Genomic DNA, 17,445 nt, shown 5'->3' with positions numbered 1-17,445 from the left:
TTATTTTTTCCATTGATAATTTATCATAAAATATACAAATTTATTTAAATAAATAGGAAATCACTGTAAAATGGCTAAAAATGATATTTAAAACACCAAAGGGAAAAAACGACTGTCCGGGCTTAAATTTTATGTTACGTAGAAGCTATACACTAAAGCGTTGGTTTCCTCGAAAGCGGCACCGACCAACTGCGACCGTAACACTGCGATGAATGACGTCATAAAAAACTGTACCACGCAAAATAATAGCGTTGGTTTCCAAGGATGCGTTGGAAGCCACCGCTTGCTGAGTTTGCACATTCCATTGCCGCTGTGAAGAACCTTGAATTTTTCACCGTAATCTGACGTAATTCATCGCAGTGTTACGGTCGCAGTTGGTCGGTGCCGCTTTCGAGGAAACCAACGCTTTAGTTTTAGATAAATCGGAGATCCTCAAGTTTTTGTCTGTGATTTGACATGGAATGTACCTTACAATTTCTGTTGAATATTGTCTGTTGCGTTTGTTGTATAGCCTAAAAGAATGTGTAGCTGGTTTTTTATTCAAAACGTTTGTTTTTACTACTCTACCAAAAATATCTTATGTAGTTTAGTAATACAACTAGGCGATGGAGAGAGAGAACGAACGTACAGTATCTGAAACTTTTAATAGGATATTCGAAGTTGGACCGATTGTCCTGCATCTTTATTCAATGTTCCTAGAATAGATAAACAGTTCGTCAACACCAATACGGAATTTTATTAAGATTCGAAAATATTTGGGAAATGCCAAGAATTACATACTATTAAAAGAAAGTAGTCTAATAATGCTAACAATATACACTATTAGAGAAAATGTTAAGTTGTGCACAAATTCTGATGTTAACTTCTGATCTTTAAGGGACAAAGCAATATATATGATGTTATTAAGCTCACTCCCAGGTACTCCTTAAGTGGGTGCTAAGAATCCTCTGGTTGGCTAATAATGTCCCTAAAGTGAAAAGGATCGGTACGTAGAACATTCGAAGCATGTACCAAGCAGGCAAAGCAGCAAATATTATTCAAGAAATGACGTCTGAACATAGATATTTTAGGATGCAGTAAAGTAGGAGTAAAAGGGAAAATAGCGAAACCAGTGATAGGATTTACGCCCATATCAGACAGAGTTATGCTGTTGAAGATTCTTAACTCAAGTATCTATCTTACTAAAGAAGAAATAGAAAATTTCTATCAGACTCTAGAAGACTCTCTAAAACTGACAAGAAAACATGAACTAAGCATTATCATTGTAATGAATACATTTTTTAAATTACATCCAAGAAGGTTTTATACATGGAAAGCACCCGGTGATATCACAGAGAAAATAATAAGAAACCAAATTGATTTTATCAACATAAACAAAAGGTTTCGAAATTATACCACCCCAAAAAAACACACATCCAGGCGCAGATGTTTTCTCAGATCATATTGCATTAATTGCGAATATGACTCATAATAATTCGCAAGAAAATGAGACTCAATATGGATATAAAACTATTTAAAGAAAATAATATACAGGAAAAAGTAAAAATAGAAAATAGTAAGAATTTTGTGAAAATAGTTGAAGACACTACTAGCGGCACAGAAGAACAGTGGAACGAAATGAAGACATCTATTACCACACTTTCGCATGAATATCTTAAATTAAAAAAAGAAAAGAAGCAAGAATGGATGTCAGATAAAATATTGCAGATGATGGAAGAGCGAAGGAAATTAAAAGGTAGAAATGACAATGAATACCAAAAGTTGCGTAAGAATATACTAAGGGAAATAAGAAGAGCAAGAGAAGCATGGCTGATGGAGAAATGTATGGAAATTGAAACAGCACAATACAAACATGTGTATTTTCATGTGTACAAAAAGATTAAAGAGATACAGAACTCCAGAAAACAATGCAATATAGGTATAGTTGTAGACATCGAAGGAAAGATTTTGACTACAATTGAAGATAAATTAAGAAGATGGAAAGAATAAGTGCAAGAATTATTCCAAGATACAGCAAGATGACCGACTGAAATAGACAATCCCTATGACCCATAAATAACAAACGAAGAAGTAACTATGGCTATTACGCGAATTAACGATGGAAAATCACCAAGATCTGATGAAGTTGCATGGTGACATTTTAAAGCTATTAAAGGCACACAAAATCACAGCTCTTACGAACCTATTTAACAACATATATGAGATTGGTCACTTACCAAATGACAGACTACTTTCAATATTCATTCCACTTCCCAAAAAAGCCAACACTAGGAAATGTAGAACATAGATTAATTAGTTTGATGAGCCATGTACTTACAGTACTCCTCACTATCACTCACTCGCTCATACACACCAAATTAGCAGAACACCTTAATTGAATTTCTTAGATTCACAGCAGCACTCGGAACGAGGAAAGCACTTTTCAGTTTGAAAGGTCTAATACAGAGAGCCAGGTATGTCAACTGCGATGTGTATGCATGTTTCATTGATTTCGAGAAGGCATTTTACAAAATACCTCATGGGAGACTAATCCATATCCTAAAAATATCAGGACTTGATGATAAGAATATAAGACTGATCTTAAAGAAGAGAAGGCATGGAACGAATGATAGTTGAATGCAAATGATCCAGAGGAAGATCTTCAGTATAATGGTTGGACCAAACAAAGGACATGACTGGTTACTCACTCTCCGAAGCATAACAACACGCATAGCAGACAGATTATTGGACAGAAATAGTCAAACAAATTACAGGACGCAACTCCATCCTTACAGAGGAGAAAATATAGAGGAGGAGGACTTAAGTCTATTATCTTACTGTTAGATTTTCATGAATAGTAATAATATTTAGTGTATATACAGGGTGCGCCAAACCTCTGGTTTTCTTTGATTACGGCTAAACTATGAGAAATACAAAAAAAATGTTTATAACAAAACTAATGTGTATCAAAGAGGTCTATAATTTAAAATTATTTTCAATTATACAGGGTGAGTCAGAACGACGATATGAACCAAAGTTGTATTTTTTTAAATGGAACACCCTGTATATTAAATCATTTTTGAATATATTATTTAAAAATATGAAAAATTTGTATAAGGTCTTATAGGCCTAAAGTTAATAATTTTCGAAATATTTACTTTTTTATTGAGAAAAATGGTAATATTTATAGGGTTGTGGATTATGTTTCCAAGGAAATAAAAATTTAAGTGATAGGTCAAAGTTTTTAGAATATACTGTTATTTTTAAATAATTTAATATTTTTTACTTTTAGCCATTAAATATACAGTGTGATCACTATTTGCAAATATAAAATTTTCTCATTTTTTTTTAAATGGGACACCCTGTGTATTAGTTTTGCGTTTTGTAGTAAATATTACAACCTTTCTTTTGGTATAAGGTTGTATGTACCTAGCATGTTTCGTTTTGTAGATATTTTAAAAAATTTAATAACTTTAAATTATTTTACAAAAAATATTTTACCATATTAATGAATGCATAAATTAGTTACTAAATTAAATAAACAACCAAATTTTAAATCAACCGTAGTAATTTTTCTACCGCAGCAACTTTCCTGTATCAAATTAATTGTTAGTTATACTGTATTTACGAGTAAGATCAGTTAATAACTTTTTAATTTAGCTACATCTTGAGAACGTATAAAGTATACTTTGAAACAAATGAACGTTATGGAAGTATATTAAGAAGTAAATAGTATCTATGTACCTACTCGTGTCACAAAAGCTGGTAATAATTTCTAATGGTTTCGCCCAAAACAAATGTCATATCCAAAAATTTTTCGGTTAAAAAATTAAAATTTATAATATAACAAATTGTTACAAAAATTTCAACTACAAAAGTATTACCAGCTTTTGTGACACCAGTAAATACTATTTATATTAATAAATAATTTGGCTGATACATTTAACATTCATTTGTTTCAAAGTATACTTTATAATAATTTTTATATTCTCAAGATGTATGTAAGTAAATTTAAAAGGTAAATTAAAACTTTAACTAAATACAATTTAACTAACAATTAATTTGGTACAGGAAAGTTGCTGTGGTAGAAAAATTACTACGATTGATTTAAAATTTGGTTGTTTATTTAATTTAGTAACTAATTTATGCATTCATTAATATGGTAAAATATTTTTTGTAAAATAATTTGAAGTTATTAAATTCAATTGAATTGTACTAGCATACGATTTATTTTAATCTTAAATTACGTTTTTATTTTCATTATTTATATTTTAGTGTATGTTTCTAAAACCAGATTATAATTATTTTTGTTGTTCTGAAGCTATTTCCTTGTGGCATTTTTATAATGTTGGAATCTCTAACGCGAGAATTTTACTGTCATCGTTGCATTTGGTTGTCTTTTTAAAGACAGATCAAATGCTATGATTTTTTTGCGACGGATATTCTTGAGTTGGGATTGATTTCATGTAATCGAATGAACTATCTTTTAGTAAAGTCGTCCCAGGAACGCAACTCATAAATATTGGCGATATCATTTTAAAGTCTTCTACTTTAAAATGTATAATATACGTCTGAATTGCCAATATAAATGAGTCAGATTAAATAAATTATTAGAAGAATTTTTTTACTTAGCAACAACATGTTTGTTTATTTTAATAGTATTTTGTATTTTGACAACGAAACCCGATTTGGGCTTCGAAACGTTAATAAATTCATTTTTTAGTAAAATTGTGGCTTATTTCCCATAAAAAATACGTAATTATAATTATTTTTTTTTGCAAAAAAATTTTTAAATAAAAAATCCGCAAAAACGTAAAATCTATAGTTTTTTTAAAATATCTACAAAACGAAACATGCTAGGTACATACAACCTTATACCAAAAGAAAGGTTGTAATATTTACTACAAAATGCAAAACTAATATACAGGGTGTCCTATTTAAAAAAATGAGAAAATTTTGTATTTGCAAATAGTGATCACACTGTATATTTTATGGTTAAAAGTAAAAAATATTAAATTATTTAAAAATAACACTATATTTTAAAAACTTTGACCTATCACTTAAATTTTTATTTCCTTGGAAACATAATCCACAACCCTATAAATATTACCATTTTTCTCAATTAAAATGTAAATATTTCGAAAATTATTAACTTTAGGCCTATAAGACCTTATACAATTTTTTCATATTTTTAAATAATATATTCAAAAATGATTTAATATACCGGGTGTTCCATTTAAAAAAATACAACTTTAGTTCATACCGTCGTTCTGACTCACCCTGTATAATTGAAAATAATTTTAAATTATAGACCTCTTTGATACACATTAGTTTTGTTATAAACATTTTTTTGTATATCTCATAGTTTAGCCGTAATCAAAAAAAAACCAGAGGTTTGGCGCACCCTGTATGTAATATGTATATTACGAATAATAAAATTCGTGATTCAAAAATACTTCCATTGTATTAAGTGGTTTGACTTTAAGGACATATTATGTATTATGATACATGAACTGAACATTCAAAAGCTGTGCATGTTTATATCGGCTATATTTTTAATAACTAATAGGATAAGAAAACAGATGGTTAGTTTCCTGTTTTGTTTTGTCGCAGCTTAAGAGGATGGACGACATCTTGCTTCCTTTATTTCCTAAATCCCAGACTTACGTTTAGACTAATCTTAATTCTTCCCATTTAACATCACTTTTAGTTGACTTAGTTTAGCTTTTCATACACCAATCCCGTTTTCATTTGAATTGCTTCACACCATAGTCACTAATTCACAGAGTGAGACAGATTTGATTCTATACATTGGATTTTGAAGTTTTCTTAAGTACAAGAGGCAGAAGACAATAGACATACAATTATAATACATTTTACAATTTTTTCCAATCAGTTTTTTATTGCCGCTATAATCTCAAGTCTGAAATAATCCTAACAGTCCTCCATTTACTATAATATTGTTAAGATATTTTTTTCTCTCATATAAATTTGTAAAAAGTTTGTAAGTAATGGTTTGTTTAATGATTAAATCAATAGAGAATAACACTCTCTCTCGATGACTTATTATTGATATCATAAGTCTGCAAATTATTTTGGTTGTCCATTGTAAACCTAAACAACCTGTAAAATTAAATGGTAAATTGGTCAGTATCTGACAGAAAGATAATGCAAAACCCTTAAATATTTATTTAGACATTTAAATATTCTTAGTGTAAGCACCAACTTCTCCAAATGATCTCGTAGTAATAAGCAGATGTTTAAAGAACTCTACAGGGTGCTTCCTTAAAGCAAGTAGTATAGTAAGGTGGAATATCTAAGATATTTGGTATCTTAACACACTGTATAAGACAACTGAACATGAATGTAGATGTATATGTATGTTTTATTGATTATTGAAAAGCATTTGACTGCGTTAACCATCAAAAGATAATCGAAATTCTGAGAACAATTGGAATTCACGATCAAGACTTGAGAATTGAGATCATACTGCAACCACTGAAATAGGGCACCCATCATCATCATCCAACCAATTTACGTCCACTGCTGGACATAGGTCTCCCCCAATTGTTTCCACACTTCACGGTTTTGTGCTGATTTTTGCCAGTTTTTACTAATCCGCCTGATATCATCTGTCCATCGTGTAGGCGGCCTTCCTCTACTTCGTTTATCTTCTCTTGGTCTCCACTCCATCAGCCTTCGTGCCCATCTTGAATCTTTCAGCCTGGCGACGTGTCCTGCCCAGTTCCATTTGAGCCTGGTGATACGTTCTACAACATCTGCGATACCGGTTGTTTGTCTGAGATCTTCATTTCTTATTTTATCCCGTAGAGTTACGCCCAGCATGGATCTTTCCATGCGCCTTTGAGCAACCCGCATTTTCGACGCTGTTGCCTTGGTTAGAGTCAGTGTCTCTGCTCCATATGTCATTACCGGTAGCACACATTGGTCAAACACTTGTCTTTTTAAACCGATCGGTATACTGCTCCTAAATATGTCTCTCAGAGCTCCGTAGGCTGCCCAAGCAAGAGTTAATCTTCTTTTTATTTCGCATGTTTGGTTATCTCTGCCAATTCTAATTTCATGACCCAAGTAAATGTACTTTTCCACTAGTTCTACTTCTTGTTCGCGTATAATCAGCTGTCCGCTAGGAATCAGATTAGTCATAAATTTAGTTTTAGAAAAGTTCATTTTCAGGCCTATTTTCCAGCAGATAGCGTCTAACTCATTTAGCATTTTCTTTACTTCTCCTAGGTCATCAGTTATAAGGACTATGTCATCTGCAAAACGAAGATGATTTAACTTTTCTCCATCTATTTTGATCCCTTTATTGTCCCAGTTGAGCATCTTAAAGGCATATTCCAGAACAGTTATGAATAGTTTTGGCGAGAGTGTGTCGCCTTGTCTTACGCCGCGTTCTATGTTTATTTGTTTGGTTTTATCATGTAACTTAACACTCATTGTTGCCTCTTTATAAATATTATAGATGAGTGTACTGTAACGGTAGTCAATGCGGCATTCATTTAGAGCTTCTAAAATGCTATCCAGCTCTATCGTGTCAAAGGCTTTATGAAAATCCACGAATGCTAGGACAAGGGATTTATTATATTCTATTGACTTCTCAATTAGTAACTTGACTGCCTGCAGATGGTCGTTTGTCCCAAAGTTTGATCGAAATCCAGCTTGTTCTTTTGGCTGGTAAAAATCTAGCTTCTTTTCTACTCTTGATGTCACTACTTTTGTAAAGAGTTTGTATAAGTGGTTTAGCAGGCTAATGGGTCTATAATGTTCTAAGTCTGTCTTATCTCCCTTCTTATGCAAAAGTATTGTTACTGCGTTTTTCCATTTTTCAGGTATCGACTTTTGATGAAGGCATAAGTTGAAGAGATTTTTTATTTTACCTATAAGAATGTGGCCTCCGTTTTTAATGGCCTCTATTACGACTCCATCTTCACCTGGTGCTTTTCCATTTTTCATTTTTCTCAGTGCTTGATGGATTTCGCTAGTGGTTATCTCTGGTAGTATTTCGGAGCCTTGGTTTATTATTTTCTTTGAAACCGCTTCCCTCAGATTATTTTGATTCAGCCTTTGGCTCCTATATAGTTCCAAATAAAATTCTTCTACGATATTTAGTAAATCTTCTCTGTTTGATGTTATTTCGCTGTTTTTATTTTTTAATTTATGTATTTCGCATTTTCCGTTGGTCAATTTCCTTCGTAAAACTTTCAAACTTTTATTTTCTTCTATTGTTTTCTGGATGCTTTGAGTTTTATACTTCCTTAGATCTTTTCTGATTTCCTTTGACACTTTCTTGTTGATGTCTCTTAACGCACTTTTTTCAGTATTTTCGCTTCCTCTCATTTTACTTCGCGTTTTGATTAGTTCTCTAGTTTCTGGGCTTATTTTTTCATCTCTCTTCTTTTTTGGGCAGTTTTTTCGTTGACTTTCTTCAATGGCTCTAATTATGTTTTCATTTAAGTTATTTATACTTTCATCTGAAGTTGTATTTCTTTCCAAAGCAGCGTTTATATGGTGTTGGTATTTATCAATATTTAATGGGGGAGTCCAGGCTTGCAAGGTTTTCTTTTTTATCAAACGATTTCGTTCTTTTTTGAGGTCTATTTTTATTGTGGCTCTTACCATTCGATGGTCACTTCCTGTAGTTAATTTATTTAGGACGCTCACGTCTGTGATAATCTGTTGTCGCTGGTGTCGCTGATAATGTAATCTATTTCATTTCTTGTTTTACCATCAGGACTTTCCCACGTCCACCTTCTATGTAGTTTTTTAACGAAAAAACTGTTCATTTGGAACAAGTTATTCTGTAGCAAAAAGCCTAAGAGTGTTTCTCCCCGCTCATTTCTACCTAGAGTTCCAAAATTTCCTAGTGATGTCTCTGCTTCGTCTTCTTTAAGGCCTAATTTTGCATTAAAATCCCCACACAGGATTGTAAAGTGGGTGGGTGTGTCTTTTAGAGCTACAGATATATCATCATAAAAGTATTCAACTTCTTCGTCTGGATGTTGTGTTGTTGGAGCGTATACCTGGATAATTTTCAGTTTATACCTGTTGTTGAGCTTTAGGGTTACATAGGCAACTCTTGTAGACACACTTTTTATATCAACTACGTTTTTCTTATGTTTTTTATGGATGAAGAAACCGACCCCTCCAACTGATTCGGTTTCGGAGCCAATGCTATAGAAGAGGTGTCCTGATTTCAGCGTCTTTAAGTTTTCACCACGGTGTCGTATTTCGCAGACTCCTATTACGTCCCATTTAATTTCTTTGATTGCATCTTCCATTTCGAAGAATTTTTCTTCTGACAATAGAGTTCTGGCATTATAGGTGGCAACGTAGAATGAAAAGGGTTTTCGTATTTCTCGTTTCGTCAGTTTTTTGTCCCCCCCAGAATCCTTGGGACAGACTGATAAATCAGTGTGAGACTCTGGATTTATCCTACTCACCTGGGGTCTTTCCGTCTTTGTTTTAAAATCTGACATTTCGATTTATTTGAGGGGATGTTGGCAACATAAAACACCACGCTTGCCGAACGGGTTGGTAAGTCGCAGTATAGAAGCCAATCAAACTGCTGCAGTCTTGCCTCCTACTATCCAATATTAGGCCGGTCCTGGATAAATTTCCATACGCCCCAACATGGTACTGGAAATGCTGCTTACCATTTTCAGGAATATTTATCGACCTTCCGGTCTAGATCCGTAATGTTCTGCGTTAACAGGGGCACCTCGTGTAGGATGTGGCTCTTCACCACGCATTACGGTCTTCACTAGAGAGAGCCTAAGGCTCCACTTGGAAGAGCTATATTCGCTTCATCTAGCCCTGTGAGCTTGTGAGGACCAGTGTTCAGTCAAACCGATACAAAGGTACTACCTCTCCAAGCTCACTAACCCCCAGGGCACCCAACATCCGAAGATATAAGAATATGACGAAGAGTGCGACATCGCCGCTTTTATTTAGTCTGTATTCGGAGTTTATATTTAGAGAAGCATTGGACGAGGTCCAAGATGGAATCAAGATTAATGGAACCAACATAGACAACATCAGGTACGCCGATGATACTGTCCTACTAGCAAGCAACGCACAAGAACTACAAAATATAATAAATGCGATGGTTTTTCATAGCGAAATGTTTGGTTTACACTTAAACGTTTCCAAAACTAAAATTTAAGTAAACTCAAAGACACCAATAAACGTACATTTCTATGCCAAGGGACAAATAATAGAGCAGATAAGGTCCATAAAATATTTGGGAGCAAATCCCAATTGCCAGTGTAACAGAGCTAGAAGTACAGATATACGACGGAGATGCAAGGTGGATAACATTAATAACTGGGTAAGAAACAGAAGAATAGAATGGAATGACCACATAAGCCGAACGACAACAAATAGGGTAGTCAGGACAGCGAGAGACGGTTCCCCAATAGGAAGACGATCAGTGGGAGGACCACGAAAACGATGGAACGACAACTTACTAGAGGCACTAGAGACAGAAAAAAAAACAGACAGAGTCATGTCTGTACAAAAAGAAGAAGAAGAAGAAGATCGATGTTGTGTTTTCTGTCTTGCTGTATGGCTATGAAAGTTGTATAATGGATTCATAAATGAGTCCAGAAACAGAATGCAAACAGAAAAAAGAATAGATGCCTTTGAGATGTATATATACAGACGGATGCTGAGATTTCCATGGGTACAAAAGGTTGCTAGCAATGAGGTACGTCGGCGCATGAATAAACAAAAAGAATTACTAAGAATAATCAAAGAAAGGAAAATACAATACTTGGGTCATGTGTTTAGAGGTGAAAGATATGAATTACTTTAAATCATATTAGAAGATAAATTACAGGGCAAAAGATCATTTTGACCGCTCGTTCGCAGAAAACTTGGAAATTGATGGCAAGAGGAAAGAATACGGGAATAAGAGAAATTAGCTATAGAATTTTGTGGATTTCTTGCCTACGCATGATAATAATACAGCTATGTTCAACAGTGTGTTAAACCAAATAGTTGTAAATACTTAATTCTGTCGTACTTACGGATTATTGCAACTGGATCTAATTTGATGTAAAAATTGCTTAATTAGCAGATAAAACAAATTTTGGCCTCTTCTATTCTAAGAAAATTTCTGAAATAGGGTTGAATGTGAATCATCCTGTTACAAATATGTTACTTGTATTAGTCTTAATACTAATAGAACAGTATTAACTTTTAATGCTGAGGTTTGGATATTTAAAATTAATATTGCATGGTGTCAATGCTGTTGTATTTTGTTATTCTATGTCCACTGAGTGCCCTGTTCAATTAACAAATGTTTTATGAATTTGTGCAAGCATTTCCTTTCATTTGTAATTTGTGAATTTGTCATATTTAATGGATTCCTAATTAAAATACCTAAGCTAATAATAACTCTTTTGACTCTAAAATGATGTCAAGATGTGCATAGATTTGCAACAATATAGCGAAATGACCTCGCCGCATAATCGCACAACATTACAGTGTGATAATACTTCGAAAGGTAATTGCACGTGCTAATATCGTGTGACGACATTACGCGACAAAGTTCCGTTGGTAGTGATTTAGGGTACGAACATGCCGAAGATACATGGATGAGCGCGGTGTAGGTCGCGATCGCGGTCGAGGTTTACATCGATGACGAGCAGAACATAACGAAGATACCTTCCTCTCAGTGTTCTTTGCGGTTTCCGTATAACCAAAACTTGTCGCAACCTGATTGCAGCAACAAGAAATCAATAAAATACACAAGCCGTAGCTCCGGCGAATGTCACGTGGTTTAAAAACCACCAATAAACTTTAATTTACCACGAGATCAGCAGCTCGATCGCGATGTAAAACAAACTATTTTGTTTTGGCATCGACATCGCTGTAAACCGCGATGATAGGTCGCGAGAGTGAATGGGTGACACATCCTTGGTATGTGCGATCTCATAAGAAAATGAAGGTTTGTTTTTGACATTGATATAGCGACGGCGATCGCGACCTACACCGCGCACATCCATGTATCTTCGGCATGTTCGTACCCTAACGCATACACAGTGCTAGCCAAAAGTCACCACAGCTCTCGTATCTTTAAAAGGTTATACTTATAATAGTGAAATTTGAGTGAGAAAATAAACGAACATGCTTCTCAACAGGTGACGTAATAGTCATAGATGACGTTACAGGGCTGCTGTGACCGATAATTTTAAATGGGACCTTATAGCAAGTGATATATCGTTTGAAAGTATTAAGATACCTATTCAATCATACTAATTTTGTTTAAATGTTGAATGGGTTGCATGTGAGAGTTCATTTTAAATTAAGTAAAATACAGACGTACTCTCAATCATTTATTGTAACTTCCGACGACCGGTTTCGCTCTTTAAAGTATGTAGAGCATCTTCAGGTCAACGGTTACAAGTCACTAAATGATTCAAGTGAATCCGTTGACCTGAAGATGCTCTACATACTTCAAAGAGCGAAACCGGTCGTCGGAAGTTACAATAAATGATTGAGAGTACGTCCGTCTTTTACTTCATTTAATTTTGTTTAGGTTTAAGCTGATGAATAAATTAAATAAGTACTAAAATTGTAGTTTTGCATTTAATTAATAAAAGATTTAAGAACCAGTTCCTATACATATTAAGTGTTCAAAATGTACCCCATCTACTTTCTGACAGTAATACATCGTATTGTTAAACTCTTGTCGTACTTGTTCAAATGTGTGAAATTGTCCTACATTATTCAAAAATTTGTTATGTCATAATTTCAATACTGTCGAATGCTGTAGCGTAAACTTTGGTTTTCAAGTACCCCCACAGAAAAAATCTAATGGTGTGTGGTCCGGCGACCGAGCTGGCCATTCTATCGAACCTCGTCGTTCAGTCTATCTAGCCCGATATTCCTCATTTGGGTAACGTCTTACTGTACCATAATAGTGTGCAGGAGCACCATCCTGTTAAAACATTATAATCCAGAATTCATCTGGATTAACTTCCAGAATTTCAAGAATTATCTGCTCAATTTCGTTTTGTGGCATCTGCCTATACACTTCACCGGTTAAGTTAGCATTGAGAAAAATAGGCCCAACTATGTGGTTTCCCAAAATGCCTGCCGAAACATTTATGTTTTCTGGAAATTGGGTATATTTTTCACGAAAGACGTGCGGATTTGTCATTGCAATTCTTCACATTGTATGTGGTAACATTTCCATTCAGGGAAAAAGTACTTTCGTCACTAAATAAAATTGTTTTTATGTAATCTGGCTGTTGGTTAATTTGATTGGACATATTTTCACCGAATTCTAGTGTTCGGTCGGTGTCCTCATCTGAAAGTTTGTGCACAATTTTTAATTTGTATGGATGAAATTTGTTTTCAGTCAACACTCGTCCTATGAAAGATTCTGTCCTACTTTTATTTGACAGATTCCACAGATAGACGCAACTTGGGCTTTGTAAGAAGTAGGATTCACTAACATTTCTCCAATTATGTCAATTTTTTTGTCGTCACTAATTGTTGGTCGGCCAGATGGTTTGGCATCTTGAGCACTATCTGTTTCTACAAACTTCCGAAGAAGCTTCGTCAGATAAGTCCTTGTCCTTGATATAGGGCGATCGGGGTACCTCTCATTAAAAGAGGTCCCGCTGCAAGTAAACTGTTTCTACATTCACCAATTATTAAGACAGCTGCCTAAACGTCTCATTAAATAATAATTAAACTAAATATTCAAGGTATAAACACTTTTGCAAAACTTAGCAAAGTAAAAATAACTAAAGAATTGAAAAACCGTCAACTTTTTTGGCAAATAACCAGAGGCGGACGTTAGAATTTTTATTTTAATTAAATGCGAAAGTGTAATTTTACTGTTTATTTAATTTATTCATCAAGATCGATTAAAACGAAAAAGATTAGTATAATTGAATAGCTATGTTCAATACTTTTCAAACGAGCCATTTAAAATTATCGGTCACAATGGCTCTGTGACCGATTGAGAATGTTGAGAAGACTGTTCGTTTGTTTTTTCCCTCAAAATGTCACTATTATAATTATAACCGTTCAAAAGATACGAGGGGTGGGTACTTTTGGCTAGCACTGTATTATTTATTCCACGAAAGTACCTAAACATTAAAAATGTTTTTTTCCAGTAGTCAGTGTTGTTGATAGAAATTATATACGTTATAATTTTAAAAATATATCTTTAGCATAATACAAATGATTATTTTGTATTAAGAATATTTCAATTTGCAATAAATTCTTGTGATGCTTCTGCAATAGTTAGCATAAAATACATGTAAAGAGTAAAATCCACTAAATATACAAATATATTTTTAAGAGTTTATATATCGTCCGTAAGCGAAAAGATGTCATGTTAAAATATATTGAAAAAACATATCTTTTCATGAATTACTACAATATGAATTGTGTTTACTAATGTTTGCTGTTACTCATGAGCATTATTTCACCCTAACTAATTAATCCATGCAATTTTCTTGAAATCAGTAACCGGTTTCTCATAACAGAAACATTTTAAGACACTGAAAATGCTTTTCCAATATACATATAAGTCAGTGAGAAAAAAAGGTTGTAAGTGACATTAACGCTGGTCTTTTTACGTGTTAAGATACTACAAAAATAAAGATAGTCGATATTTTCTTTCGAAAATCCTTTATAAAAGATATATTTATTAAAAAGACCCTTTCAGACCCCATCATAGAACGTTTTCGGAATGCAAATTCCATTATCAGTGCCTCTTACCTAGAATAAGTATAACCACTTTAATTAAATTAAACGTAAATATTAAATTTTGCCTATGGTTGAAACAACATGTGGTTAATACTTACACAGTATACATAGTTGAGCCACTAAAAATATCTGAGTGAAAACCTTTAAATGGCGTAAAGTTATTATAATGTTACATTGTTATAGTTAATATTATTATGTGATGTTTGAACTTTACTTGATTTTACGTCATGACAACGCAGTACCCCCAAGTTTGTGGGCTGCTGATCCTGAGGGAAACCTCTCTAAATGGACATAGCAACTGATCTGAATGACATTTTTGAACGGATGCTTGAACAAGACAGTCAATGCAACCGGAAGTATGTGTATTAATGTTACTCTAGCCATCAATGTGAATAATTAGATACTTATGTTGAAATTATTTATAACTGTATCAAAAATCAATATATTGGGGTTAAAATGTAATCTACCCTGAAGGTCAATGGTGGAAAATGTATAAATGATTGTATAAATCAGATAAAGTTAAATGGGTATTTTGAGTTTTAGGTAGGCAACCATCCACACTTAAAACTAACAGATGGAAGGTGCAATAATGCAAATTATGGTTAATTAATAAGCTTAGTTCGACAATGGACTCTGAAACAGAAAAAAGAATAGATGCCTTTGAGATGTACAGGGTGTTTGGTAAAGAATGGGCCATAGTTTAACCTCAGATTTCTGAGGTTAAAATAGGTCGATTTAAGCTAACTTACCTTAGTACAAAAGTTGATAATAACCTAAATACAGGGTGTCAAAGTTAAACTTTTATTTTATTTATTTTTGACAGGTATGGGACAACAACACGAAATTTGGTAAGTGGTGCTGGTATTGTACAATCCACTAAATTATGTTAAACAAACGTCTCTGGCTACTACCAGAGGCGTACGACGGGGGAACGTTAATGGTTGACCCTTCCCAAATTCTACGCCACTGGCGGAATTGCTATTTTGTTGCAATTTTTTGATTCACGATATTTCCTATTTAAAACACATACTTTTCATTCGTAACGATAAAGTCATTAGTTTTCGGGATATTTGAAGCTAAAAACGAAGGAGCATAATACATTAATCAAAATAAGTGTGCCTTTTCATTTTTAACATCAAATATCTCGAAAACTTAACGACTTTATCGTTACGAATAAAGAGAATATTATTTGCATAGAAAGTATTGGAGAATCTGAAAATTATGCTAAAATAGCAGTCTCATCAGTGGCGTAGAATTTGGGAAGGGTCAACCATTCCCTTTCCCCTGTCGTACGCCTCTGGTATTAACCACAAACGATTAACATAATTTAGTAGGGTGTACAGTACCTACACTTTCTGCCAAGTATCATAAGGATATGTCAAATAGTTTTATAGTACCGGGCACACATATTTCTTAAAGTTTTAAATAAATAAATTATTTAAAAAAAAAGAATACTTTAAAATAATTTGACATATCCGTGTGATACTTGGCAGAAAGTGTAGGCACTGTACACCCTACTAAATTATGTTAAATAATCGTTTCTGCCTACTACCAGAGGCGTACGACAGGGGGAAGTGAATGGTTGACCCTTCCCAAATTCTACTGATGAAACTGCTATTTTAGCATAATTTTTATATTCTCCAATACTTTCTATGCACATAATATACTCTTCATTCGTAACGATAAAGTCATTAGTTTTCGAGATATTTCAAGTTAAAAATAAAAAGGCACACTTATTTTGATTAATGTATTATGCTCCTTCGTTTTTAGCTTCAAATATCTCGAAAACTAATGGCTTAATCATTACGAATGAAGAGTATGTTTTTTACATAGAAAGTATTGGAGAATCAAAAACTTGCACTAAAATAGCAATTCCGCAAGTGGCGTAGAATTTGGGAAGGGTCAACCGTTCACGTTCCCCCGTCGTACGTCTCTGGTAGTAGCCAGAAACGTTTGTTTAACATAATTTAGTGTATTGTACAATACCAGCACCACTTACCAAATTTCATGTTGTTGTCCCGTGCCTGTCGGGAAATATTAAAAAAAAATGTTTAACTTTGACACCCTGTATTTCGGTTATCATCAACTTTTGTACTAAGGTAAGTTAGCTTAAATCGACTTATTTTAAGTTCAGGAATCTAAGGTTAAGCTATGGCCCATTCTTTACCAAACACCCTGTATATATCTTATACAGACGGATGCTGAGAATTCCATGGGTACTAAAAGTTACTAACAATTGAGGTACTTCGGCACATGAGCAAACAAAAAGAACTACTAAGAATAATAAAAGAAAGAAAAATACAATACTTGGGCCATGTGTTGAGGGGGGAAATATATGAAATATTTCAAATCATATTGGAAGGTAAAGTACAGGGCAGCAGATCTGTAGGAAGACGCCAGAACTGGTGGCTGAAAGACCTGAGAAGATGGTTTGACCGCTCATCTGCAGAAAATTTTCGTGCAGCATATTAAGGCCCTATATGTTGAAAGCCAACATTTGGTACCTGAGAAATTTTCATATGTGTTACTAATTGTGGGAGGAGGTCTTGACTTGAGGTATACTTATTCTTGATAAGCAGCACTGATGGATTAATTTGTAGTAAATAGCCGATTACAGATAAGTCATTTCCTTGTCAATTTTGAAAATTAAGATACGTCATATATCCGAAATGAAAACGGAACAGAAGTGGTAGAGATAAGTGATATTTAATT

The 17,445-nt window shown here is 33.7% G+C and overlaps 1 protein-coding gene across 4 annotated transcripts in view; it reads left to right on the top strand.

The window, feature by feature from the left end:
• LOC114336211 (synapse-associated protein of 47 kDa) overlaps window positions 1-17,445 on the top strand; it is a 161,356-nt gene that overhangs the window by 131,534 nt on the left and 12,377 nt on the right. The window contains exon 7 of one of the 4 annotated variants that reach the window (XM_050663319.1): window positions 5,593-8,197. The exons of the other annotated variants lie outside the window; for them this stretch is intronic. Coding sequence (XP_050519276.1) covers window positions 5,593-5,597 — 5 coding nt within the window. The 3' untranslated portion in view covers window positions 5,598-8,197. Of the gene's footprint in view, window positions 1-5,592; window positions 8,198-17,445 lie in introns of those variants that run through there. 4 annotated transcript variants of the gene reach the window in all.

Source organism: Diabrotica virgifera, chromosome 10 (genome assembly GCF_917563875.1).
Source record: "Diabrotica virgifera virgifera chromosome 10, PGI_DIABVI_V3a".
In the NCBI taxonomy this organism is placed as follows: Eukaryota; Metazoa; Arthropoda; class Insecta; order Coleoptera; family Chrysomelidae; genus Diabrotica; species Diabrotica virgifera.
Note: the sequence above shows the minus strand (reverse complement) of the source record. Positions and strands in the feature narration are given on the sequence as shown.